General features: G+C 44.4%; 2 protein-coding genes across 9 annotated transcripts; one reads left to right on the top strand and one right to left on the bottom strand.

Annotated features, from left to right (window-relative positions):
- Window positions 1–21: 21 nt before the first annotated feature.
- Window positions 22–15,403, bottom strand: LOC146623009 (uncharacterized). Of its 5 annotated transcripts, XM_085366514.1 has the most exons (14): window positions 15,109–15,403; window positions 11,537–12,430; window positions 6,478–10,627; window positions 4,791–5,142; window positions 4,460–4,633; window positions 4,255–4,349; window positions 4,097–4,170; window positions 3,965–4,010; window positions 3,814–3,854; window positions 3,644–3,714; window positions 3,359–3,540; window positions 2,756–2,847; window positions 2,495–2,637; window positions 22–2,414 (listed from the first exon to the last, which is right to left on the bottom strand). In XM_085366514.1, the coding sequence occupies exons 2-13, from the start codon at window positions 12,215–12,217 to the stop codon at window positions 2,509–2,511; spliced, it is 6,087 nt and encodes a 2,028-aa protein (XP_085222640.1). In that variant the 5' UTR covers window positions 12,218–12,430; window positions 15,109–15,403; the 3' UTR covers window positions 22–2,414; window positions 2,495–2,508. The 5 variants fall into 5 exon arrangements, 4 of the variants coding, with proteins under 4 accessions (XP_085222640.1, XP_085222641.1, XP_085222643.1 ...); XR_014906586.1 differs by lacking the exon at window positions 22–2,414 and having other exon boundaries at window positions 2,573–2,637; window positions 3,364–3,540; XM_085366515.1 differs by lacking the exons at window positions 22–2,414; window positions 2,495–2,637 and having other exon boundaries at window positions 2,787–2,847; window positions 3,346–3,540.
- On the top strand, window positions 14,109–25,635 carry dap3 (death associated protein 3). 4 transcript variants are annotated; one of them, XM_085366519.1, is made up of 13 exons: window positions 14,109–14,337; window positions 20,007–20,048; window positions 20,173–20,286; window positions 21,156–21,257; window positions 21,384–21,492; window positions 21,596–21,688; window positions 22,027–22,157; window positions 23,083–23,163; window positions 23,831–23,995; window positions 24,106–24,165; window positions 24,244–24,333; window positions 25,188–25,305; window positions 25,389–25,635. In XM_085366519.1, exons 1-13 carry the CDS (start codon window positions 14,272–14,274, stop codon window positions 25,472–25,474), a joined length of 1,257 nt encoding a protein of 418 aa, XP_085222645.1. In that variant the 5' UTR covers window positions 14,109–14,271; the 3' UTR covers window positions 25,475–25,635. The 4 variants fall into 4 exon arrangements, with proteins under 4 accessions (XP_085222645.1, XP_085222648.1, XP_085222647.1 ...); XM_085366522.1 differs by having other exon boundaries at window positions 14,324–14,362; XM_085366521.1 differs by lacking the exon at window positions 14,109–14,337 and adding an exon at window positions 19,680–19,817.
- The last annotated feature ends 1,181 nt before the right edge of the window (window positions 25,636–26,816 follow it).

The raw sequence follows: 26,816 nt of genomic DNA, 5'->3' as shown, positions 1-26,816 counted from the left end.
AACAACAACAATAATAAAAAAAACACAAAAACTTTTTTAAGCTCCTGAGAAATCATAATCTTCCCACTTTATTTACTCAGATCAAGATCTCTGGGTGTCTTTTGGACGTTCTGAAGGGCAGAAAGAGGAGAAAACGTCTCCAGGGCGAGCTGCAGCCCTCCCCCATCTTGTAACCATTTCTGTGGTAGCGTCCTCCTTTGTGGGTCATTATGGAGGACAACACATTGTGAGATATACAATCTAACGCCACTAGATAGCACTGTTAGCTCAAGCTGATGTTAATCAGCTTGAGCTAACCCCCGTCCCCTTATAGTAAACAAAGCAAGAAGGAGGTCTTTAAGCTGAGACACCACGAGCATTCAGGGTTTAGTACTAGTAGACATAAAATGCTTTTATTATTATGGATACAGAGGCAAAAAGTTTGAGCTGACATTCTATGGCGTTGAGTTATCACTGTTTTTTTTGTTTGTTTTTTTAAGCACATTATCAGAGGCAACAGGCAAAGGTTACATGTCATGCAAACTAGATAAATAACTCTTTACGTGTACCTTTGCTATAAAGTTAATCATCCACTGGCAATAATGTAGTGCTCTTAGTTTAAAAAAGGAAAGAGGGAAAAATATACATACAGTATGTAAACAGTCAAAGAAATTGCACTTTCTTGGCTTGTTATTAGAAGCCACACTACTGAAAGAGAGCAGAAATGTAACACTGGAAAAACTAAGTCACTGTCACTGATTGTCTGACCAAAAACAAAAGTAACGCTCGGCTAAAGAAAATCAAATAAAAACAACCAATAAAAGAAAACCCAAACAAACCAAACAGACAAGTTATGTCCTACAAAAAACAAAATAAATCATATACAATCATAGTCAACTTTAAGGGAAAATGTCTGATATATTGGTCAGCTGTATAGTTTCTTAAAAACATCTTAGTAAAATGAAAGGTTTATTAACTTTCATGTATAATCCAGACTGTATTGTGTATAATACTAATTTTACACGCTACTGCTGACAGAAAGAAAACAGGTCTCTCGATGTACTGTACATTCACACGTAACTAAACGCTTATGTTACTTCCAATAAGTGGATTAGCCCGATGTTCCTAAGATGAGAACAAACTACTTTGCATCTGTACAGAAAAATGACCTCCAATCTTCAAATATTCACAACTTTTTTTTTTCTTTTTCTTAGTTTATCTTAAAAAGGAAGTTCTTATATAGTCCTTATCAGAGGAGATATTGCTTTTAAAGACTGCATGAGTTCGCTTAGGTACGTACACAAGACAACATGGCACTTCTACAGAGCATTTGGGGCAAATCGATTCTCATTCCCTTTCCGCTCTCCTTCCTCCCTCCTGCCGAGGACATTCTGATTGTCAATGCTCTGAAGCAAAGAGTGAAACATTCTCAAAGGCAGTCTGAAGTAAACAAAAACACTTTTTACACGTCCACCTCTCCTCCCTCAGAAGCAATACTGAAAATAGTTAACAATAAACATTCCTATCGTGAATATATTTCGTCCATTTCTTTTAGCGGACACGACTCGAGCTGTCTTTGTTTTTTCTCCAAAAAATAACTTCTTTCTTAAAACCTCATTAGAAATTCTCTTGCAGCGATGCCAAAATTCCTATCACTAAGCCCACCCCCTCCCCTGCCTATTCACTGGTACATAGCAGACACTGTCTTGATAAAGTGAAGAAAACCCCCTAACACTGTCTCAACAGCTTTTAACTGGCTCACGTCTCCTCTCGTGTCATTTTCCCAAAGGTGCAATGTGACTTTGAAAGCTTACCAACTAAATGAGCGTTCAATTTTGACCTACTTAGGGCCCAGGCTACATTTTGTATTGCTCTGGGCAGCCTGCGAGCTCCTCGTCTCTTGGAAACGTCGGAGCTGAAATGCTGAGTACCATATAAGTCCATATCCAAACTCCCCTGCAATGTCCGTCTTTCCCAAATTTGCTTAAGGTGCTGAAGTAAGAGCAATCAAAGTGTACAGTATGTGTGTGTTTATAGTGTGTCCACTCAGCATACATACAGTCTTTAGTGTGCTTGTTCAATCAGCACTAGTGCAAATTCATTTCAGCTGGTCTGTTTCTTTCTTTCTTTTTCTTTCTTTCTTTCATACGGGACAGTCTATCTCTGTTTCTCTCATCCCTCACCGCTCGGACAAAAGATGTGTTGCCATGGTTTCATCCTTGATGTGGATGCCCTTCAGAAAGCTAGGATCAACACACTCATCTGTCAGCGTTTGAGATGTCTTTCTTTTGCATTTTCAGCTGGTATAATTCGCCAGATCTCGTCTCCTTTTTCTCGCTTCTTCTCTGCGGGACTGCCATTGTTAACAGCAGCGTTGTGACATCAGTTCATCTGTCCAGTGGTGGGTCCTGGTCCCTTTCTCAGAGTGGTCCCACCTACACAAAAGAAAAGATACTGTCAGCTAAATAGTACACATACTTCTGGCTTCTGCTTCAGCGGCAGACGTTTCACTTACCCCCTCTTTTTAGCTTATGAATGCTGCAGGTTCAAAAGTAAATCATTCAGCCGTTTCCTCCTCTGTTCTCTGCTGCAAACTTCTCCTTCCCCTTGTTTTTCTTCCTCTCCCTCCTCCTCATGTCTGCTGTGGGTTTTGGTGGGCTGGAGTGAACAAGTATGCACAGTTAATTTCAAAAGCAGATTTTTTATCCTTGTGGAATTTTTGCATTGTTAATATATATATATATATATTTTAATGTTTGTAGATTTGTTGACTCACACAGGGGCTGGCAGTGAACGAGCTGGAGGTGTCCTGACTTTGGTGGGGGGGGTCACTGCTGATAACCGTCACTTCCACCCCCACTGGATGATCTGAGGGTCAAAGGCCAAAGAGTTTTCTGTATGTTAGTGAAGGCGACGTAGGAGGAAATGAAAACTGCGCTCGTTTCTTTTACAGAAATGTCTGTAATTATGCAAGTGTCCTTATTTCCCCTTGATTTCTATCTGCAATCAGTCATGGAGTCTTTGATGGAAACTGTGTGTGGTTTCACTGTTAATGGGGAAAGTTGATGCCTGCTGGGTTCTTGGACACCAGCGGTGGATGACAGAAATGGGGAAACATTTCTGCAGGCTGAATTCTGTGGTTGGAAAACCACTTAGTTTTTGTTGCTGAGTATGATATGCAGAGACAAGCCAGTTGTGAGGACGGCGGTCTGTACGGCACACACGTACACATACATGCACACGTGGAGGAAAAGACACAACACAAGACGCCGAAAGAAGTCGGTAGAAATGAAAATGTATAGAGTTTAAACCACATACACGGGGGCATACACGAACACCTACAGAAACAAAAACTAACACACACACTTGCTTCATGGACCTGACTTGATGTGGCTGTCGTCCCCATTGGCTCCTTCACAGGACAGATGTCGTGAGTCGCCCTCCTCTCCCTCCCCCTCTGCGTCTCGTTCTCTCTCCCTCTCTATTCTCATCCGGATTTGTCTGTCTCTCACCAGCTCCCAGTTCCTCACAAGGAACACATGGTGCTTCACCACAAAGCTCCTGGCCCGGCACAAATGGAGAAACATGAACTGCTGACATTAGTTCAATAATATCGCAACAAATAGTTTAATGTGAAACGCGAATCGTCGTGTACTTTCCGTACCTCTCGCTGCTGGTCAAAGGCTCCATGTCGAGGTGCGGGAACAAGCTGGTAATGTCACTGGAGCTCTCCTCCTTTACAATAAATGCAGAGACGCGCGTAAGCTTCGGGACAGATTATTGCAAAAACATTCATCACTGGAATCAAATAACCACGAGCCACAAAAAACTCACCGCTGTCTGCTGATATGATGCAGTCCTCTCTTTCAGCCGGCCTGAGTGAATCAGAGAGAAAGAAACACGGTAAGAAAGAAATTATCCGGCAAGTCAGCTAAACCTGACGACATCTAACAACTGCTGTAACACTGTAATAGCGGCGACTCACAGTAACGCCGCTTCCTCTTCAGGGGGACAGCAGGCTGTCGGTGAAGCTGTAACCAAACAACATGAAAGTTAGATCCAAGGACATTTATTTAAAAGCTTGTGCCCTGCAAAGTCTGATCTGGTGTGACTGTACCTGGTTGTGCTGCCAGAGCCACATCACATCATAGGGCAGCTGGAAATTAATTCTTTTTAGCCTCAGGTACTTCCCTGAAGAAGATAAAGTGAGCTTAGCTGCATTACTACAAGAACATAGTACACACTAGCAGTGTTTACATTTTCTTATATACTCACCGACATGGATGGGAGCAGGTAAAAGGCTGTACTCGTTCTCCCCTGGCGTGTACTCCATGTTCTCTTTGCAGTTCTTCTGGGTTTGGGAGGGGGGGCTAGGAAAGATGCATAATAAATATTTAAACAAACAAACAAAAAATAAAAAACAGATAACGGAAAAAAAAAACCCATTATAATAGTTTGTTTATGGATTCAGTCAACTCACTCTGTAGTTTTGTAATCATCAGAGTAAAGACCTGCCCTCAGGAATTTCTTCCTGGGAGGACCATCGGCCTTTTCCTCTCTTTGGATGGTTACGGGTTGGGGCGGAGCCTGGTCGACGTCTGACTGGCTAAAACATTCAGGGAGGGCGTCGCACTCGGATTTATCCTCAGCGACACTAAAAAGGAAAGCACAAAGAGAGAGATAGAATGATAGAGAGGGAAAAGAAAGAGAGAAAGGCACTGGTTTAGCACACAGTGCTGAAAACGATGGGTTAATAGGACAGTAGTGAGTGGTTGTATTGAATTTTCAAGTCAACCAGCTCAGGTGTTTACCTCTGATGACAGGGCGAGTCACTGTGTTTTCTCTTCCGTCCTCTCTTCCTCTTGGCCTGCAGCTCCGACTCCGTCACCTGCTGCGCCGTGTCGCCTCCTCCCCTGTCTCTCTCTGGCAGTCTTTCTTCTGTTCTCCCTCCCACTTCTCTCTCATCTCTGACGTGGCTGTGTCCTGGCAAGATTTCAGGTGAGGACATGGACGGCGTTGCAGATAAGTGCGCGAGGGAGGACACAGAGGAGGGCAGCGGGTGCTTCCTGGGCCGTCCTGGCCTTCTTTTGTTCTTCAGCGCCGCGCTGTCTGACGTTGGCACACTTTTCTGCTGCCCTCGGCTTCTCGAGTCACCTTGTAAACCTGAAGTCATCGAAATAACAAGGGGGGGGGGCAGTCGGAGGCATGAGGGGAGGGTGGGGTGTAAGTGGTGGAGAGGAAATGAGACAGATGTGGATCTGTGATTGAGCCGGCAGGAGGTGTGAGGTGAGGCCAGTCTAGGCTGAGTCATGCACATAGGCCGCACATTAGGTGAGTCACAACATTTCCTCTGACCATTTCACTTCTGGGAAACACATTAAAAAGTGATTTATGCACGCCACAAAAAACAAGGAAAAGAAAAACAGACATAAACACTGTGCATCATGCATACTTTTTCAGTGAGCATGCACAAATATGCACTAAGCACACTATTTATTTTTTACAAATTCGGTTACTGTGAAATACCCAGAAAGCTCAGCAGCTACAGACGGCGAACGGATGTCAAATGTATTCCTCCGCTTGCAAAAACATTTTTCCTTTGCCCCCCGTCTGACCTCTGTGCTATTCCTTTATCCATCTCTCTGAGGTCATTCATCTTTTTGTTCCATTTTCCACTGCCAGTGACAAGACTGACCACTCTTTCCTTATTGGATTTTTCCAAGTCAAATAGGCCTTGTTGGGCAGCAGTGAGGGATAGGCCAATCTTTAAATAGCCAATCTGGTGGTTAACTAATGACTGTTCTCACTGGGTAGCCCTAGGCTGCAACAGCGTGTGGTTCACTGCCGACCAGGAAGATTTCAAAGATTTTCTGGCAGATTCCCATCAAGACGCTGCTCTCCTGCTATAACACTTTATAAAAATTCCAGCAGATAGTGGTTGCTGAGAGGCTGTGTGTTTGTGTCAGGCATCGTCTCTCGCACAGCAGAGAGAGTCTGAAATTAGCTATAAAAAGAATGGAGTCTGATTTCCTCTCAAACACCCTCCAGGCTTTTGATGCATGGCTTAACAACACCTGAGAAAAAGCAGCGCTGTCCCTATACTGGGGACACTACTGGTAGCACAGTTTCATCTCCACATTGCACAAATATAAAAATCTGTCATACCGTGCAAGTGGAAAGAAGCTCTTGGCATAAATCTTATTCACTCAGCTAGCTGTCATGATTTGCTCGCTGCTGTCATATTTCAGTGGTAGGTACATTTGATGATAGATTCCCTGCTTTATCTAGATTACTGTCAGTATCCTATATATTCATATTCTCCGCCGTTGACACAGTAGCAGAACACAACAGCCTATTCGCAAAACTCAAAATGCTCTCAGTGGAGATTTCTGTAGCATTCATCAGCACAGTCACGCTGTCATGCGATCGCAGCCTCGCACTGATCGATCGGGTGAAAGCAAAGACTTGTCAGAGATCAAATCATTCATGCACCCTCACCTGCGTCTCTCCTCTCTGTCCACGCCGGTTCGTGTCTCCTCCACGACCTCTCTACATTTCCTTGATTCCTAATGGCCAATCCACTGCTCAGACCCCTCCCTCCTGTTGCTATGGCAGCAGACGTGAACAGGTTGGTGTGTGTCGGCGATGGGGACGTCGTGTACAGATGCGACTCTTGAACATCCTCGTCCCCATCTTCGTCCTCGCCGTCCGACGCGATCAGTCTTCCTGCATGCTGGTCTCCGGTGAAGCCTCTCCAGCTGGGGTTTGAGTTTCCGAACGCTGTAGCTCCCAGACTCCCAAATTTCGCCCAGCTCTGACCCAGGCCGCCCCATCCTCCTCCGAATGAAGACAGGTGAGAGGATCCCAGCCCCAGTGACGTGAGCGAAGTGTGTTTGTACCTGTCTGCGGACGATGACGATGAGGCAGCGGCAGCAGCGACAGCGGAAAAGGAATCATTTCCATTCTCACGCAGCCAAGTTGATTCTTTACCCAGCATGCTCCCTGTTCCCCTTGCCACTTTCCTTCCTCCTTCTCCTTGCCCCAAAACGAACCCCAACCTTGACTTTGAGCAGGCCAGCCCCTCTCGTTCCACTCCATCTTCCTCCTCGTCCTCGTGTATCTCCTCCTCCTCGTCCACGTCTCGTTCGCAGTGCCTGTGACGATGTTTATGTTTGTGTTTGTGTTCACTCCTCCCGCAGCCGTAAGAGAAGCCGGATGCGAACCCTGAGCCGAGGTGTGGCCGTCCTCCACTGCCTACCCCGATATCCCCTTCGATTTCCCCTCCTAAAGCTCCCTCCCTCAGCAGCCTACTCCTCCGCCTGTGAAACCTAGGTGGATTAAGGAGAAAGTGGGCGTGGTGGGGCTGATGAGGGGCATACTGGTGGGGAGATGGAAGCGTGTAGGAGGGGAGGTGGTGGTAAAGTGTTGTGGTTGTGGGATAGCTGTTGTAGAAGCCCATATTCTCAATGGTCTCCTGAAACTTTGAAGGGCAGCCGCATTGCCTGCGGTCTGGCTTTCTGTTGCAGTGGCAAGGGTAGAAAGGCTGCGGGGAGAACGTGGGATTAGCAGAGAAAGATGACGGGTGAGGAGAGTAGAAGCCATTTAGATTGATCCTGAAAATGTTGGAGCGGTGGGAAGAGGAGGAATGATGTCGCCTTCCTCCGGCAGCATTCGCACTCCCATCAAAGCCTTGTCCCAGTCCTGTCCTCGCCCAGCTACGCCGTCCGATATGTACCTCGCTGAACTGACTGATTAAGTCTTCGAGTTCGGCCAGAAACTCTGGGTCCTGCATGTGCAGCTGCTGGTGCTTCTTCTTGTGTTTATTTTTCTGTCTCTTCAGTGCATTGTGCCCAACACAGGAATAATAGTCCGAATGAGTGCACTTGTTGTGTCCTGGACAGGGGCAGGGACACAAGCAGGTACAGGAAGGAGAACAATCGTAATCCCTGCGCCTGTGTCGATGTCGGTCTCTGTGCCGCTCCATGGTATTTGAGTTGGCCATGGGGTTGGTGTGTCTGGGGATGTGAGACAGAGGCAAAGAGACTGGAGAGGGACAGTCCATGATGGAAGAAAGGTGCCTTTGACCACCTAGAATCGCTCCTGACCCCTGACCCATCCTCAACACGCCCCGAGGTCCCCTCATCTCCCCTCGCTCAGAGACGCTGTTGTTGTCTGTTCCGATCCCGCTGTCGCTGGGCAGGGTCTCTTCGCTGTGTGATTCACTCCTCGGGGACGGGGTGGCCTCTTTCAGGTGGCCAGGAGAGCCAGGTGTGTGATGCAGTGGAGGGGTGGGGCAAGAGAGCTTACATGAAGACTGGTGAAAGGGGAAGTGATGCCTTCCCTGACATGGACAGCTCTTCTTCACAAAGGGAGAGAGCGATGAGGAGGAGGGAGGACGGGGGGAGGTACAGGAGGAGGATGGGGAGGGGAGGTAGAAGGGGTGAGGAAAAAGTAGGGAGGATGTTGGTTCTGCGAGGCTGCCCTCACTGTAAGGACTCTGGGCCCCACTGGAGTGAGTAAGAGATGGGGAGGGAAACGGGTGAGACGGAGGAGGCTGGGGTTGGTTAGTCGAGAAGAGAGAAGTTTCTGAGGGACTGGTAAACAGAGAGGAGTGAGTGGAGTTCTGGGAGTTTGAATTTAGGTTGGCGGTTTGGGATTTAGGCTTGCGTCCTCGCCTCTTGCCCATGTAGATGGTCCCCCTCTTGCTCACATTGATCTGAGGGCCTAGCTTACTTCCAAAGGAGGAGGACAGGGCTGAGAGTGTGTGTACTGTTGTAGCCTCTATCGATTTACACATTCTCTGAGAAGTCTCACCATCTGCTGCCTCTCCTGCCCTTCCTTCCTTTCCTAAATACCCAGACAGCATTACTTTGTGAAATCTCCTCTTCTTTCTTTTCTTCATCTCATTAATCAGCCTCCTGAGCTTTAGCTGCCTGTTTCCCTTTTCAGGGGGGTGAAAATCTTTACCACTCACTGTATGATCAGCGTGATTTAGTGCATCTCCACTCGCCTCCTCGGGGAAAGGTCGTTTGGGAGGCCGGCCACGCTTCTTGGGGCTGGATTTAGACTGAGCCACACACTGCAGTATTGCACTTGGCTCCAGCATAGGGGCTTTCGGAACTCCGTCACAGCCCCGGAGAGGCACCTCAGTTGCGATATCGTTTGGTGTAAGCTGAGGGGGAGGTTCGTCTAAACTAGAGCTGTAGGATTTAGGACGACCCCTTTTTCGGGCCGTGTTTATGGGGTTTCTGGAAGAAGGGGGGCTGGATTCTGATGTGGGGTGATTCTGCTTTGGGGTTGGAGGTTTGGTTGCAGAAGACACTGGGGAGGAGCTGCTGGTTAGGGAGCCAGAGGTTGCTGGGTGTGACTCATCACTCTGCTGAATAGTGGCTTTGGCAGGAAGGGGCGTCTTGGTGTTCTGGGTGAAACTCAGTAAAGGATTTTGTAGTGAATCAGAAGGAGCTTCCTGATTTTCCACTCTCTGAGCCCGGTGCACCAGCTTGGTCCAGCTGGGCCTTCTGGCTTTACGTTTTTTGAGCGGTCGGCTATCCTGCTCTTGTGGGGAAGAAGGGGGAGAAATGGGAGAATGGGCAGAAGGCGTGGGCACAGGGGGAGGAGCAGAAGAGGAGGGGTGGCTTGGAGGCACTGTTGAATGTCTCGAGACGTCCTGTTCTTTTGATTTACTCGTGTCACCTGTTGTTGTTGCTGCCTCAGCTTGTGTAACTGACTTGCAACTGTCATCTGTCTTCTCTTTCTCATCTGGTCTGCCTGTATTCACTAATTTGCAGGTTTTATCTAGCTTGCCGTTGTCAGCAGTTTCCCCACATTTTGCACTGTTATCCTCTATTCTTTGTCTGTCTGGGCTGAGCTTATCCCTCTTTTTCTCAACCTTTCCTCTGTCACTCTTTAGATCATCCTTCCGTATATCATCACTTCTATGTCGTTCATCCTTTTCTTTTCCATGTCTCGATTTCCCATCCTTCCCTTTTTCCTTTTTCTTCTTCTTACCCTCCTCCTTTCTGCCCTCGTTTTTTGCTTTATCAGCCTCCAGCCTATCTCGCTTCGACTTCTTGTCTTTGCGTTTCTCTTTTTTTGCTTTTCTCTCTTTCTCTCTCTTTTTCTCCAGCGGGTGCTCTACAGAGGGATCGTGACCTTGGGATTGGACAGAGAGTTCCACAGCGGGGGATGACTGCGGTTTTGGGGTAATTGAGGGATAGGAGGGAGATTCTGGCCTGCTCTTATTGGAAAGGCTAAGTTCTTTATGGGAACCAGTGGAGACTAGAGGTCTTGTTGAAGAGTCCATGGAAGAAGTAGAGGTGGAAGTGCTGTGTTTTCCAACTTTGACTTTGGATGAAGTAGGAGTGCCAAGAATGTTAGAGGAGCCTTTCCCATTGGACAGGCCCTTCTGTTTGGTTGTCTGTACCAAACCATTATGCTTCTTGGAGGTGTTTTCATCATTCCTGGTTTCCAGTGGAGACTGCGTCTGGATGCATGGGCTGGAAGGAGTAGTTGAAGCTGCCTGGTCTGTTGTGGGTGAGCAGGGTTTGGGTCCTGCAAGGACGGGCTGGCCATTGACGCTCTGAGATTTGTCTTTCTTCACTCTCTCAGATGAATTCCCCTCTGTCTTATCGGCCAGCTTGATAGGAACCTGAGAGATGAAAAACAGAGAAAAAAGAAAGAAAGAAAAAAGCAAATCTCTGTCATAGGCATCTTTTAGTTTGCTGTCAACAACAGTGACGGACAATGAAAAAGAGACAGTAACTGAAATTCTTTTGTTATTGTTCCCCATTAAAAAGGACAGTGAAGATAAAAACGACTCAATCGAGCAGAGAAACGAGGGCACACTGAGGAGGAGAGAGTGGAAACAGGAATGGGGTTGACAAAGAGAGGAGAAATACAAAGGCAGAGAAACGGAGAGGAAGGGAGTGGGACAGGGACCGAGGGGGAGTGAAAGATAAATGAGAGCAGGTAGAGAAAAGAGGGGATGTAAAAATAGAAGAGAGGGACAGATATAGAGAGCCAAGCAGAGACAGAAAGAGAGGGAGAGAAAGCCTTGCTATTGGTGGCTATAAATTGCCACTAATACAGATGAGAAGGCTTGACATTTCATACTTGTTCTGTAATTTTGGTATGCTGTAGCTTGAGTGGCGTTTGTGCAGCTAAAGCTATAAGCTTTCCCTTGGGTGATTGTCATAAGGACTGATGGGCCAGTGTCTGTAATAACTCCAAGCGGTTGCCGTGCTGTTGTCCTATTTATAGGTCTGTTTTTAAAATGCACTGCTTGAGTTTCAGGATTGAGACAATGGCTGTTAGATAGATATTACAAGTGAGCTCAATGCTGGGTGATTTTGCACCACATCAAAGACTCTATGAGAATGGTGGTTAGCTGTAAAAAGCCTAAACAAAGCACAAAGGTGCCATTTCTCAAGCTAACTTCAGCTAATTGCAGATTTATTCAGATTCAGATCAACTTTATTAATCCCCCTAAAAAAGGGCAATCTGTTGGCAACTGACATGAGGAACGCTGTACATATGTGAGGCCTTGTCCTTAACTTACCTGTTTGGCAGACTTCGTCCCTTGGCTGGTTACGACAGGGACAGAGGCCGGGCTGGAAGCTGTAGAAAATGTCGGTGACAGCGACAGTGACTGTGATGACGAAGACAACAACGGTATTGATGATGTAACTGGTGGTGAAGCAGCAGATGCAGTTTGTTTGGATGTGGTCTGGACAGCATCCAAGCCTGAGTGTTGCTCTCTGTTTGCTTCGTCTGGGGCAGAGCTGGTTTTACTCTGCTGGCCCGCTCCCCCTCCTTCTCCATCGCCCTTTAGCAAACCCCCCCTGCCTTGTCTCTGATAGGTCCTGATGGTGGGCTTGCAGACGTAGCTCTCCAAGATCTTGGGCGGTTTCTTGGTGCGCTTGGTTTGGAGACCAATTCGGACTCTTACATTCCCCTCGGGGCAGCTGGCCTCTCTGCCAGAGAGCTGAAGCTGTTGCTGCCCCACGCTGCCACAGCGCCCCTCGATGAGCAGCTCCAGCACTGCCCCCTTGTCTCCTTCTCTCTTTCTTCCTCCTCCCTTTTTGTCCTCCTCCTTTTTTCCCACTGCCTCGCCATTCTCTACTTCCCCTCTCCTCTTTTTCTCTGCCACTTGGTCCTGCTCAGAGTCTTCAGGTGCAGAGGCGGGGTCCAGAGTGGAGGCTGTGGTCGGAGGGGTTCCCCCCTTCACTCTCTGGTCCATCAGAGAAGTCGGGGGGAGAAGTAGGATGCTGTGAGGTTACCAGTACAACACTTTAAAACGACTCCAGTGGGGTTGGTGGGGTCAAGGGTGAAGAGCAGAATGCAGGTGTCGATCACAAGGGTCACAAAAAAAAAAGATCCAGTAAGAGTCCAAGTGCAGCTCTGTACCTTCATCCGGCAAGGGAAGGTCTCTCTGATGTCCTTTACAGTTACACTGAGACAGAGTAAAAGGCAGAAGGAAAGTGGAAGAAAAGACAGAAAGATAGAGAGGCCAGTGATTAGTCATTTCAGTGAGCTAAGATGTTGAACAGCAGCAGTACAGGAATTGAGGGGAAAGTCCCCTTCCTTCAGGCAGCTGTAGCGAGGTGCTAAAGTCTGTGTCCACAGAGATGATCTCATCATCCAGAAAACCCAGGAGGCCAATCAACGTTGCTGATTCCCAGAATGTCGGCATTAGCTGGAAGACTGACTTACATTCCCCCCAAAAAAACAGCCTGGGCTAGTTCGCTCCGACAATCCGCAAATATCGATGGAGCTAAAAGACAGCGAACACACCCCAAACCTCTACACTTTTCACTTATGTCGTAATCCTTCCCGTGTCTCTCCGCAAATCAATCTATCAATCAATCAGCTTCTGGCTAATTCAAACACTTGATCCAGTCTCCTCCCCTGCTCCCTCCACTGTCTTTGCGCCTTCTGTTCTCAGCTACTCCCACAAGCACTCCTCCTCCCACCCTTCCCGCTGCTGTACTTTCTTTTCTCTCTGAAACTCCCCTTTTCATGTTTGGCAGTAAGCTTTTGCATGCATTCTCTATTAGTCCCTCCACTCTCTCTCTCTCTCACTCTGTGTGTGTGTGTGCGTGTAGACCACACAGTAAAATGGTCAACTCATACACTGTATCCATGTTAATCAGAACCATATTTCCTCTTCCTTGTCGTTCTTTTCCTTCTCTCCAACTTAAATCTCTCCATTCACAGTCCGACTGTTCCCCTCCTCCCCTTTCAGTAGTGGTAACACAAATCCGTAGGAAAGGGTAAAACTTATTTTTGGAAAGGAGCGCAAATTCCTCCTCCTCCCATTGCTTCCTCTAAGTCAAGTAAGCTTTTCATTGACCCCCATTGTAAATGGCCTTTTAATGTGACATTATAGTGAAGTAACACACCCTAAAATAACATTCTCCTCACCAGGAAAAAACTTTCACTCTCATTCGTGGTGTTTCCAGACCGCTTTTCAACGTGTCGAAGGGAAGCAGCATCTTTCTGTCATGCTTCCTTCATTATTCGCTCTCCCTCATTAAGGGAGACACTCATCCATTTTCTAATAAAACACACCCGGGCAAGCATTCTTGCAGCTCTCTCCTGAGCGCCTCTTATGAAATAGCTCATCTGTCTCTCAGCGCTCTGAATTGCCCCCTTAGACTTACGAGAGCATCTCAGATAATGTTTTCATTTAAGAGCTCAGTGGGCTATCTCTCGTGCCTCCACACCCAAATCATAGAAGCTCAAATCAACATCTGTTTCAGTAACCGCTGTTATGTAACAGTTTTGGAAAGCATTTCCAAGACCAGTCCTCCTTACAATGAAAGAAAATGAGCGTAGAGGTGGACAGTGGTCCTCTTGAACTTAACTGCGGCAACTTTTATTATCAAGTCCACTCCAGAAGCCTGTGCGGAGGGGCCGTGAGCACAAGCAGTATGAGTTACAAACCTGTTTGTGAAAACTCGCCATAAGAGGAGAGCCAGAGTGGCAGGTTTTCAGACTTAAAAGGGCAAGCCCATTCAGCATCAGTCAGAGTGCATACTAATGGCTTTTTATAGTCTCCAGAACTATACCTCTCACACATAACTCAAAATTATTCTAACATTAGACCAGAAGCTATTTCCAGTGACAGGATGATGGGTTGACTTGACACTGTAGTCAGTGCGGTGGCTCGGGAGCGCCGAAGCAACGATTAAATCATGATAATGGCCCACCATATTTCCAGCCATCATCACCATCCCATGACAGCGTTATCATCGATAACTACAACACTATTATCATCTGCCTGACAACAGCATGAGCCCAGCTGGAAATTGGGCCCCTGTGATGGCATCTGAAATCACTGAACCACGAAGCCTCGCGGTAAGCGTACGGGGAAGTTTCTCACGTGAGTCCCCCTCCTCAGACGCGCACACGCACACACACTTTCCCTCTAGTTAGTGCGTTGGCCGTACATTGTGTACCCGGGTCGCAGCTGCGTAGGCTCACTGATGTTGCTACTGTAGATACAGTATGGGCAGTGGGGGTGTTACCGCACTGGAGCAACCTATCACTGGTTTACCGAGGACGTCAACAGGAGCTTCCTTCTCCATAATGACTTTGCGCACCTCGGAAAATCACTACCCGCCTGATGCTGTCGCACTTACAAATGATACACACATGCACGTGTTGTTGTTGTCGTCACTCCTGTCTCCTATTTTGAGACATATCGCACATCTACGCGCCCTAAAACATGACCCAGCTGCACGTTTCAAACTCAACATGGAAGTGGGAGGCTACGTAGCACGAAAAAATGTGCTTGCTGGTAGTGTTTGTGCTGGTGCGGATTAGTACCGAGCCACCTTTTTCCTCAGCCCCCCCTCCCCGCCTCTCCTCTCTCTCGCTCTCTCTCTCTTCTATCTGTCCTCTGCCAGTCCTTCTGCTGGTGTCAGCAACATTGAAATAAGAAATATCACCGTGCGGGGAGAACAGAGGGGAGGGAAACACACTCGGCAACAAGGGATAAAATTAGCGCAAAGCGGATGCACAAAATTCTTAACCTGCTGCGCTTTGAGCCCGCTGATGATGACAGGCCTGCACGCATTAATACGGACTGCCATGACAAGCAGTAATAAGGCTACGTAGGCTACTTACCCCGAGAGCGCGTCCCAGAGCCAACTGCGTTTAGGCAGGAGGTTAAGGTGTTGCTGTCCTGCTCTCCCCTTTCGCACCAGCGGCGATCCACGGCTTTTTGGTGCATTAGATGTTGCTTTGATTACATAACTAAGGCCAGCGGAGGTTAAAACACCCCCTAAAACCGAGTTTCAGTCCCATCAGAGCGCAGAGCCTACTGTGCAACAACATTGGCGCGGGTGTTTTCATAATCATACAGTCGACGGATCTCCGTCGGCGCGTCTCCGCAGCTAGGTGGCGGACTGGTTACGCTGGATCTTATTTTTTTTTTTTTTTTTTTGCCTACTTCTCTCTCTACCCCCCTCTCTCTTTCTCGCTCTCTCTCTCTCTCGGGGGGAGGGGGGGGGGGAGTTACACCGCTCCCGCCAGTTATAATGGCTCAGATTGTGCTCTCGTATGCGCACAGCCTGCTAACGTGTCGTGGCGACGGGCTGAAGGCTGCAGCTGTGTGTGTGTGTGTGTGTGTGTGTGTGTGTGTGTGTGTGTGCGCGCGCTCGGGGTACAGGGCTGGCAGCGCAGAGGGGTTGTTGGATGTGCGGGAATGCAACTGCGTGGCCATTTTCATGTGGCCAGAGGAGGAGATAAAACGGTGGATACAGCACAGGATCTCATTGCGGTTCATAACAGGCGATCGGGGAGGGCTATTTAGGCGCTTAATAAAATGGCGACGACTTGGCGAAAGTAGGCTGCTGGTAGGATTTTGGGGAGCAGCCGAAAAGTTGCGTCGCGTCATGCAATACAAGATTCGGCTTTACGCGAGTGGGAGAGGCACGCGGGGATGGTAAAAGTTGATACGTGAGAGCTGTTTACCGCGCGTTTGGTAACATTTCCCCCAAATAATAAAAAGCACACAATTTGAACATGAAACATTTGCAGAAGTGTGTTAATATGAGAACACAGTCATAATTAGTAGTGCTAAAAACAACAGTCACAGATATATAATTACAGTATAGTAATGATTTATTTGGCAGTAGAAGCGGTATATTCTCCAAAGAGTTTAGTCCACTGTTAGGTCCTGATACGCATATAAGATTTGGGGAGCCCCCGTGCCTCCTATTCGCTACACACTGTTTACACCGTGACCTCTAAATAACCATTAAACACACTGCAGACTGCACCTGACCGCGCACGTCTGTATGATCCTGAATTTGTTAGTAGCACTAAAAGTCCTGAAAACACGCACCATGTAAGGAATATGTGACAAAAAGCAGATAGATGTTTGCCCCCGTAAGTTTTAAGTCCAATTAACAAGCACGCAAATTTTTACAAACCAAAAAGTCCTTCAGGCTCTCTGGGCCTCCTGGGAAAAAGTTGTTGTCTAACCCTTGTGACACAACCGAGTTTTGCTTGTTGTTTGCTTTGTTTTTTTTTTAATTCTCTGTCAAACATTATTTCGAATAAAAAGGGTCCAGATTTATTCGACTGATACTGAAGCCAGGATCTCTGTATGTCAGTCAGTTTCAACGCAACCTTATTTTAAATGTTAACGACAGCGCTCGTCTATTTTAGGATCAGTGTACTCGTTATAACGTGAACAACTGGGAAAATAAAGTCGAACTAAAGTCGATCAAAGTGATTAAAGTTTAACAATTGAAATGCTCATTAAATACCTGCATTGGTGCGAATGACTAGAAAAAAACGAGAGCAAAAGAAAATCAATGGGGAACTGAATTTATGCTCAAAAAGTCGCATAAAAACTTTGATCACATTGAGATAGACAAATATCAGAGTCCTAGAGATGCTTAGAGACACAAACATCCATGTCTATAAGATGCCTATAGCATGTATGCATAATGAGAGCGTAAGCTTTCAAGATTATTCACAACGAGCACTAAAGATAAGAGAGATATGCTTTGCACACTTAATTTAATCAGCAATAAGGTTTTGTTGCTGTCGTTGCGATAAAAAGTGAATACTTGATCCGTTTCAAACACCTGCATAAGTTCTAAATGTTCAGAACCTTTCATTGTCAAACACATTATAAAATAGGTGATAATGCAGGGCATTCTTAGTTAATTACTAAAGAAATGAGCATTGCCGTACAGAAAATTTGGTCTTTCATGGGAGCAATTTTCCTGTGATTGTGGGTAGACGCAAATCTGCACACAGTAGACCATAGAGCAAAACAAAAAAAAAATCAGCATACTAATTGCAAGTCCAATTAATAAAACTAAGAAAATAATGTTTTTTTTTATGTTATACAAACAGACACAAAATACAAGGGCAAATTAGTGAAACTGTGTCCAGGGGAGGACTCTGATACTCTGACCTAAAGGATAAAACATACAGAAGAAATAAAGTCAGAGATAAAAATTTATTTAAGAGTGAAGACAGAGTGTTGAGATGATGGAAGAAGTACTTTGAGAAGCTTGTGAATAACGGAAATGAGAGAGAGAGGAGGACAGATGGAGGAAAGTTAGTGGATCAGGAATTTCAGAAGATTAGATTTCAGAAGAGCTGCTATAAAGAGGATGAAGAGTAGAAAGGTGGTTGGTCCAGATGACAAGCCTGTAAAAGTATGGGATGTCTAGGAAAGATGAGAGTGGACTTTTTTCTTTCTTTTTTTTTTTTTACCAGATTCTTTAACGCAATCTTGGAGAGTGAGAGGATGACTGAGAAACAGAGAAGTGCATTGGTACTGATTTTCAAGAACAAAGGTGAAGTGCAGAACTGTAGTAACCACAGAGGGTTAAAGCTGATGAAATGCACCATAAAGTTACGGGAAAGAGTTGCTGAAGCTAGGTTAAGAGGAGAGGTGGGGACATGATGTTTGCTTTGAGGGTGTTGATGAAGAAGTATAGAGAAGGTCAGAAGGAGTTTTACTGTATCTTTGTAGATCTAGAGAAAGTATACGATAGGTTGTCAAGAGAGGAGAAGGAGGCATATCCTCACGCAGGACAAGCACGAGGACAGCAAGACAATGATGAGGTGTGGAGTAGGTGACAAATGGGTTCGGGGTGTCGGAGGAATAACATCGGAAATCATCTCTGAGGCCCTTTTTTGTTTGTAGTTTGGATGGACAGGCTGAAAAATAAGGTAAGACAGAAGTCTCTGTGGACTGATGTTTGCAGGCAACACTGTGGTTTATAGAGCATGGAGCAGGGGAAAGAGAGTCTAGAGTGGTGCAAGTGTGCTCTGGAGAAAAGAGGAATGAAAGCCAGTAGAAACAAGACAAAATAGATGTGTGTGGATGAGAGGGCAATAGAAGGAAAGATGATGCTGCAAGGAGCAGAGGTAGTCAAGGTGGTGACTTGGTGAATTGAAATACATGGGATCAATGATTCAAAGCCACAGACAGTGCACAAGAGAGGTGAAGAATAGCATGCAGAGAGGATGGAGTGAGGGGAGATGAGTCTCTGGGGTGATTTGTGACAGAAGGACAGCAGCAAGAGTGAAAGGGAAGGTTTAGAAGATAGTAATGAGACTGATGGCAAAGCAAACATAGAGACAAACTAAAACATACAAAATCTCATTTACTTAGTGCAATATATATTCCTATGCAATACACATTTCAATGTGGAGTAAATATCTAAATGACTGTGCAATATTTTTCTCATACTACACTGGAATTTGGGAACTACCGTCTCATAGCTGAAACTAATTTACATGTTACTTCTTTTCTATATATATTTTTTTTAAACAAACACAACAACAACAAACAAAAACCTTAGTGTGCACTGTTTTATACACCATAAAGAGATATATATTTATAGAGTATTTATTTGACTTTGACTCTAATCTCTAAGAGTTACCTAGACCTTAGTGTATGTCTCCAAATTGCAAATACACATTTTTATCTTTATCTCTTATGATGTATGGTAGCAGTGACAAAAAGACAGCTGGAGGTGGGAGAGTTGCAGATGCTCAGATTTTCACTGAAGAATGAAAAAGATCAGAAATGAGTATATAAACAGGAAAGCTCAGGTTGAGCAGGTGGAGACAACGTTAGAGAGACAAGGCTGAGATGGTTCGAACATGTGCAGAGGAGGGATATACTGGACAAAGGATGCAGAGTATGAAGCTGCCAGGCAGGAGGAAAAGAGGAAGACCTCAAGATTGGTGGATGTAGTGAAGGAGTACACGCAGAGGGTTGATGTGACAGAGGAGGATGCTAAGGATAGGTTGAGATGGAGACAGATGATCTGCAGAGGTGATCCCTAAAGAAGAACACGAAGTATATTGCATGAGCAAAGACATTTAGCTGATTAATTTCTCATCATGAATATTCATCACGAGCCTTGTAACTTTTTTTGTTTAATCTCCAGGCAACTAATCTGATGGTTAACTGAGATTACTGTACCGTTGCTGTTAATCTTACCTAAATCCGGAGAACAGGGATATATCTAATGCTTTAAAGATCACTGTCTTTACCCTTTATAATGTATTAAACAGTCATAATAACTGTACCGTAATTATCAGAGGCCAAACGCCAAAGTCTGATAAACTCCATTTTCCTCATTTGTTGTCGCCTCGCCTCGTGCGGTCTGATTGGCTAAACCACCGCGTCACGTCACTTCCTTTGTGTGCAGCATGATGGCGGTGTCCATGACAGGTCTGGCACATTGATATCGGCTCGGTTTGTGCAGTATTTACTTTCCGTGACCGGAGTCTGGAGAGCCTTTTCAGCAGATGACGTTTGTCGAAATCTTCCTCACTGAACATTTAATGAAGTGAGTCGCAGGTGAGCAGCTTTCAGCGTCCGCGCGGCTCTGGGTTCGTTCCCGTTACTTATTACATACGTGTCTGCAGGACGACACAGCTAGCTGTTAGCTAACTGTTTATGCAAGGTTACAGGACACTGGTGTGTGTTTATATATCCTGGCGTTTTGAATTGTTTCTCTCTGTCCACCCTGTTTCAGGTCATGGCTCTTCACAGATTGTCCTCAAGGCTACGGCCAACGGTGAGGATAGGCTTTAGAAGCTGCTTCTTCGTAACCTGGACAGTACTTAAATATTTCACTTTATTGTCAAAACTGTCAGGTCAAAAATGTTTTTACTAACAGCTGTTGTGGCAAAATGTTGCAGGTAACCCACGTAAGGTCCCTTCACAGCGGTGGACGCAGGCAGCAGCAGGAGGCTGTGGCTGTAGACTCGGAACCGGAACCTTTCTCAGTCTTCAGGACACCGGAGAGCGACCCGGTAAGCAAGACATGAGGCAAAGCTGGATTCATACTCGTGTTGTTGGGATAAGTGTTGAATCATTAGTCTATTAAACATGTACCTGCCCAACATTAACTTAACAAAGAAAAGCAAAACAGATGAACAAACCACCACTGCCGTTCAACACACTGAAGGGAAAATTATTTAAACACAAATCTTTATTTTAAAAATTTTTTTAAGACTAAAAATCAGCTATAGCAAACAAAAGGTCCAAACTTACCAAAATGAAAAAACAAACAAAAAGAAAACGCATTATCTTCTATTTCAGGTCAAAAGCCACATGTTAGACTTTACATTTATTAGTGTTTGTTCCTTTTTTTCCTTTTTTTTTTTACTATAAGTTATTTTTCTGAATAGAGGAAATTGTGTTTGATCTAGCTGAATTTCTTTTACGTTCAGGTTATGTTGCATAAATGTGTTGCCTTGAAAAGCGACGCACTCACAGAATTTGGTGTCTGTTCAAAAGATTTGTCAGTGAGCATTGTCAGTCTTCATTTTACGGTGTTTCATTCTTTCTTCTGCTGTCCTGAAGATTTTTGTTTGTGCTGCATGAACTGCATGAGAACTCGTTCGTGACCATTACAGCCAGATTGAGATTTATACGGTGAAAATGGTTACAGGATGGTGGATAAAATGTTGTTATATAGAGGACGAGTATATATTTCTGTTTAGGGCAATCTGAGGGTTGCTGAGCAACTGACAAAGATCCAATTTAAAAACATTTTGTTGCAGCTTTTATAGAAATGCGACTGCATTGCTTATTCTTAAATCAGATATTTGGAATTTGTTGTCCCTTTAATTGAAATGACTGAAAAAAGCTTATGAGTTTGACCTGCGTTTCCTTCCAGGCATGTCATTCAGAGACGCACATCGGACAGTACTACACTCTGCCCTCTGCACATATCCGCACGCTGTTCCCTTCAGGCCTCCCTTGGCGCTATCAGCAACAGGTAAGTTCATCCTTGGATGTGAGATCTGCATAGAAAAGTTACAAATGTGACCTTGTTTGTAGATTACAGTGTAGTTTTTCTTAAATGATTTAAGCAGCACTGATAAATTCTTCTCCATGGTTTTAGGTGAAGACATTTAACGAAGCTTGCATCATGGTGAGGCAGCCAAGCCTTGAGGTCATCTCTTACCTGAAAAAAACAGACTACAGCAAACCTGCTCTGCGATATTTATTTTGTATCCTTCAGAAACACACCTGCGCTGCCGCTTACAGAAAAGTGAACGCACTCTAGCTCTTGATCCTGATTAAAGCAGTCGTTGTCCTTATCAAGGTGTTCAGATGGGCAGAAGGGTACTGGGAAGACGATTTCTCTCTGTCACGCTGTCCACTTCTGCTACACACAGGGATGGCTGGTGCTTCATATTCCTGATGGTGAGACAGACACACCGGCTAAATGTCTGATTAGTAAACAGTAAGAAAGTGTTTGGGATGCGCTGATTCAATGGCCTGTTATGTGGCTCGTTGACTGGCATCAACCTGTCAGCAAATAAAATGACCTTTAGTGATGTTTTTCTGTTGTATGCGATCAACTTTCAACCACCCTGCTTGCAAATCCAATGATAAATGTATTAGTCGTTCAGAAAGAGTGTGGTGTCGGTTTAAAGGTCTTTAAACCTATTTATTTATTTTTAATGATGAATATATTATTTCACAATCGCTGCATCTCCTTCGTGAGAAGTTAACGATCAGTATCTTCTTTGCTCGCGCAGCTCATCAATGGGTGAAGAACTGTAAGGAGCTGCTGCCTTCATCCTATAACGCGTCTCGCTTTGATCAGCCATTACAAGCCACGACATGGTTACGCAACTTCAGGCTCACCAACGAACGCTTCCTTTCAAAGGTAACAATATGGACACAGTAATACGCAGTATTTAGAGTACTTTGAGTATTCAAAGTGAGATAAAGGCTTATCAATAAGCTGGACAAGTACTGGCTTTGATGTAGTTTAGGACTAACTTAAGTTATTAAATGACACCATTTAAATCTACCCGTCTTTACCCCGGAAAATGGTATGTTTGACATGGAGACACAGGTTCCTGTAGCATGTAAATTTCAGCGATGGTCTTCATCCAAACTTGTGTAACATTTTAAAGAAAAAATGTTCCACCAATAGCACACCTGGTTGAGCAGACGACCCGTGTGCCATAAACTGTGATCATTATTGATCCAGTAGTTTGGATCCCAGTCCACTTCATTCACTTCCAGCCACTCGCCCTCTTTCTGTCCCTACTTTAATGGCTAATCTATACTGTCCTTTCTACTAAATGCACCCCCCTAGAAAAAAAATGTCTATAAATAGTAAATATATGTACCCATATGTAACCACCAAACTTGAAAATTACTATAACTGGCTTAAATTTTCCTTCGTTAGATTCCGTCTTCAAGTCTTCTCCTTATGCACGTCCAGACCACTTCCATTTTTACGATGTTCTGTTCTGACTACTTGTACTTATGAATCTGTGATTTCACCATGGCAGGAAGTTTCTGTCTACACTAACACAATCTTGGCTCCTCATCTACCCTACACACCAGATCTGTTCTCCTCTGACTTTCACTTCTTTCTCAAAATAAAACCCTAAGGTTGCCATTTGAACACACTGGAGGAGATTCAGTATATATTGCAGGTGCACATATGCAAGTGGGCATAAAAGTAGTTCAAGGTAGCAAATCTAAAACTATGAGAAACATTGAAAGGGTTGGGTAAAAGTCTGGTGAGGAATTCAAATAGAAATGATGAGAGTTTAATGTTTCTGTTTCTTTGCCAGATAAAGACAAAGCATCGCTACATGTGGACAAAGAGAGAGTTCACCGAGGAGGGAAGTCTGCTAGGAGAGCTGGTGGATCAGGTGAGTCCTCCCTCTGTACAAATAAGTGGGAGTTCTGTTGTTTAGAGGATTTGTGTTTACCCTCCAAAACATTTTCATCATCCTGTTACTGATTCTTTTGTCCTGCCTGACTGATTCCCAACACACAGGTCATTAAAGTTTCATCTTTCACCTTGCCTGTGCTTGCTGGAGATCAATAGTGAATGAACTGAGCACTGATGGATCAGAACAATACTTTTGCACCATGCATGCTGACAAATGCTGCAGGAATTTATATGCAGCTTGTCAATTTCCCACTTGTATCAGTTGTCTCATTATTCCCATTTCTTTAAAAGATGGTGCATATATATATATATATATATATATATATATATATATAAAAAAATAAAAAAAATTTTTTCTTTTTTTTTTTCTTTTTTTCTTTTTTTCTTTAAATGTAGGGGTAAGCTTGTCATATATATGGATAAAGCTTATATTAAGCAATTATCCTACAACAGCGAGTAGACAGACGGGTAGCCAGGTTTTTTTTCCTTTCTTCTTTTGGCTTCTGTATCAAACAGCTGGATGTTTACAGGCTTCCCCGTCCCACCCACACGCTACAATAACTCAGATTTTCTTCTGCTGCAGAGTTACTGTTATTTATATTCTTGATTTTGCTTCCATAACAAATGGTATTGCATCACTCTAGGGTATATCTCGTGTGAAGAGCAGCAGTGATGTTGTGGGGGCGGTGATGAAGGAGCTGAGGCTGCAAAGCGGGCAACCGGGTTCAGACTTCCACTTGGCCGTGGCAGTGGATGGTGTCAATGGCCTGTGGGGAAGATCCACCATCAAGAAGGAGGATAAGAGTGCTGTGAGAAGACACATATAGAGTCCTGTTATTCCTCAAAGATGTTTTCAGGCTTCTTCTACGTTTGCCACAGATGGAAAATCTCATGCGTCTCACTTTCTCACTGTTATCAGGTCAATCCAGAGGAGCTCACTTTGATTTATAACCTGAGGAAGCTCATGAGGAACGACTGGGTGAGAAGAGCACAAGGTGTTTACGAGAATATTACGTTGAAGAGATTTTCCATTAACGCTCTCTCTCTCTCGTTTTAGACTGGAGGCGCCATTATCGCCACTCTGTCCCAGACGGGATCGCTCTACACCCCCAAATCTGCCTACTTGCCTCAAGAGCTGCTCGGAGAGGTTAGAGGTCATTTGATTGTGCTTTATTATCTGTAGCACTCGCCCTCAAGCAGTGACGGCAGATTAGTCTTTGCTTGTCATTTTCAGTTTCGGCTATTAGTCAGGAAATTGCAGACTGAGCAACATTTTGTTGTCTGTGAGCATCAAATCATGCTGCATAACCAGCAATATTGTCAGAAAACAGATTTCTTGTGACATTTGTCAACAAAGGATGAATCTTATTCTTTGTTTAGTGCATACACGCCCTCTTTCTTTAGTAAGCTGGCTCTTCTATGCAGCAGCATGAATGTGAATGCTTCTGTTACTGTTCCCATTCTGCTCGCTGGGTTCAGTTTTGCAGTTATACAGCGTGACTGTGCCAATGCAGTCCGTTCTGTTCATCACAGCCATATTTGTCTGATGTATGCGTGTCACAAGATTCATTTGCAGATGGACCGATAAATCCATCTCTGTCGCCCACTTCTTACTTTGGATAACGATTAAACAATAAAACTCAAAGCAGGCTCGTAAAACATTCTGATCCCCCCCCCCCATTAAAAAGTGTTGGTGATGTAAGTTCACACTGTGTGGGCTTGACCTGAACTTTTTCTTTTCTTTTAAATGCATTAATTCATATTTAGAAATGTGCATTATTGATTTTTTTCCCCTTTAGTGCATCTATCTTATGTAAAGACTGATATTTGTTAGAGCCTGCAGTGCATGTTTTGCATTTTTATGATGATTCATACGTTCTCTATTTTTCTATTGTAAGTTATTGTCAGTATGTAAGTGATCATCAGCTGTATTGAAAGGCTTTAAACATGGTTGAAAGTGAGATTTGATGTTTTGTGTTCTGTTTGTGTTTTCATCATCAGAGGGGGTTTGACAGCATGGATCCATTCATTCCAGTTTCTGTGCCCAACTACAGCGAGAAGGAGTTTGAGAGCTGTTGCCTCTACTATATGGACCGCCACTGGCTGCAGCACCCACAGAGTGAGCGAGGATGGTGATGGTGACACTAATAACACGTAATTTAGGCTGTGTTTCTAATATTTTAATTTTTTTCCTCTAATCAGGTCGAACTGAGGAAGGGAAAAAAGAACTCGTCTTCTTGAGCAACAAGAATCCATCAATGTTGGACAGAATTTGTGGCTTCTTATGAGGATGCAAACAGATTAAAATCTCTCACACACACACACACACACACACACACACACACACACACACACACACACACACAGTATCGGTCTACTAGAAATACAAAAACATACATGTGTCCATGTCTGTAATATGTATACTGTTGTAAACTATGATGCATGCGTGCTACTTTGATAATAAAATGTTAAAATAAAGAAAATAGTGCTTTTGGTTTTGTCAGCACTTTGATCTTATGTGGTCCGAAATCCTCAATTTCTGTCAGTGTAAATAGTTTAACTACACATTTAATCAATTAGATATCTTAATATAGGATACTGTAATGTGTAAAATTACAGAAATCTAAGTTTAATTACTTTGGTATATTGTGAGTGGCCATGGGGAAGGTGTTAGGAAAAGCTTTAAAATTGGATGCAGTTAAAAGTCCAGTCTTTCTCAGGGTGATTCTGGCCCCCAGGACTTTTGTTTCACACCCCGGAGTTTGGGTTTCAGGTACAGTCAGAAACACACTTTTCAAAAACCAGGACCAAAGTCCAGGTGGATCTGCTATACCGAGCAGGATTACTGGATTCACACAGGCATAGGAAAGGGTTGCTGATCACCATATGCTGGGAAAAAGTGTGTATTCCCCAATACCAACCAGCTAGCAAATAGAAAATTGTAATTTCAGTCATTAAGTGTCTACACCTATATATCTCTGGGATTTACTTAATGAGGTAAATTCTACAAGAGAATATAGCAGCCTCTCTGAACATTTGATAAATGGCAGTCATCAGGACTTTATGACTAGTTGATAAATAATTCACTGGGGTTGAATTTTACAAATTTTAATTAATAATTTTAAAAACTGTAACCAAACATCACTGGCTTACTTTTATGGTCCAAAGTTGTTTGTTGATTTATTATGATCTACTACGAATGTCGGTGAATAAAAGCAAGCTGGTTCAAAATGCAGTACTAGTAAATTTACTACTAGTCTAGTTTCATACATTCACCAGCTTGGAGACCACGTGTCCCATTTCCTGTTGGCCTGCACTGCATTTTTATCCCTCGTGCCCTTGTCCCACATATTACGACAATGTCCCACATTTTAATTGGCTCAGGTTTCCAAACGTGAAGTCATGTCTCACAACACACGTGTGACACAAAAAGAATCACGCAGACCTAGAGATGCATCCTCCCCGAAACCCAGATATGATAACCAAATGGAAAAGCCGCTGAAAAGCTAGCGTAACAGAAAAAGACATTACAATACAGAAATGGAGGAAGAACTTGACATTTATGCGTAAAGCCTATTTGATCAGTGAAGAAATCGGAAAAAGTCGTTCAAATAAAATAGCTTTTATTCC

Source organism: Diplotaxodon limnothrissa, linkage group LG11 (genome assembly GCF_057381915.1).
Source record: "Diplotaxodon limnothrissa isolate DT_005_m linkage group LG11, D_limnothrissa_male_GT1.1, whole genome shotgun sequence".
NCBI classification, from domain to species: domain Eukaryota; kingdom Metazoa; phylum Chordata; class Actinopteri; order Cichliformes; family Cichlidae; genus Diplotaxodon; species Diplotaxodon limnothrissa.
Note: the sequence above shows the minus strand (reverse complement) of the source record. Positions and strands in the feature narration are given on the sequence as shown.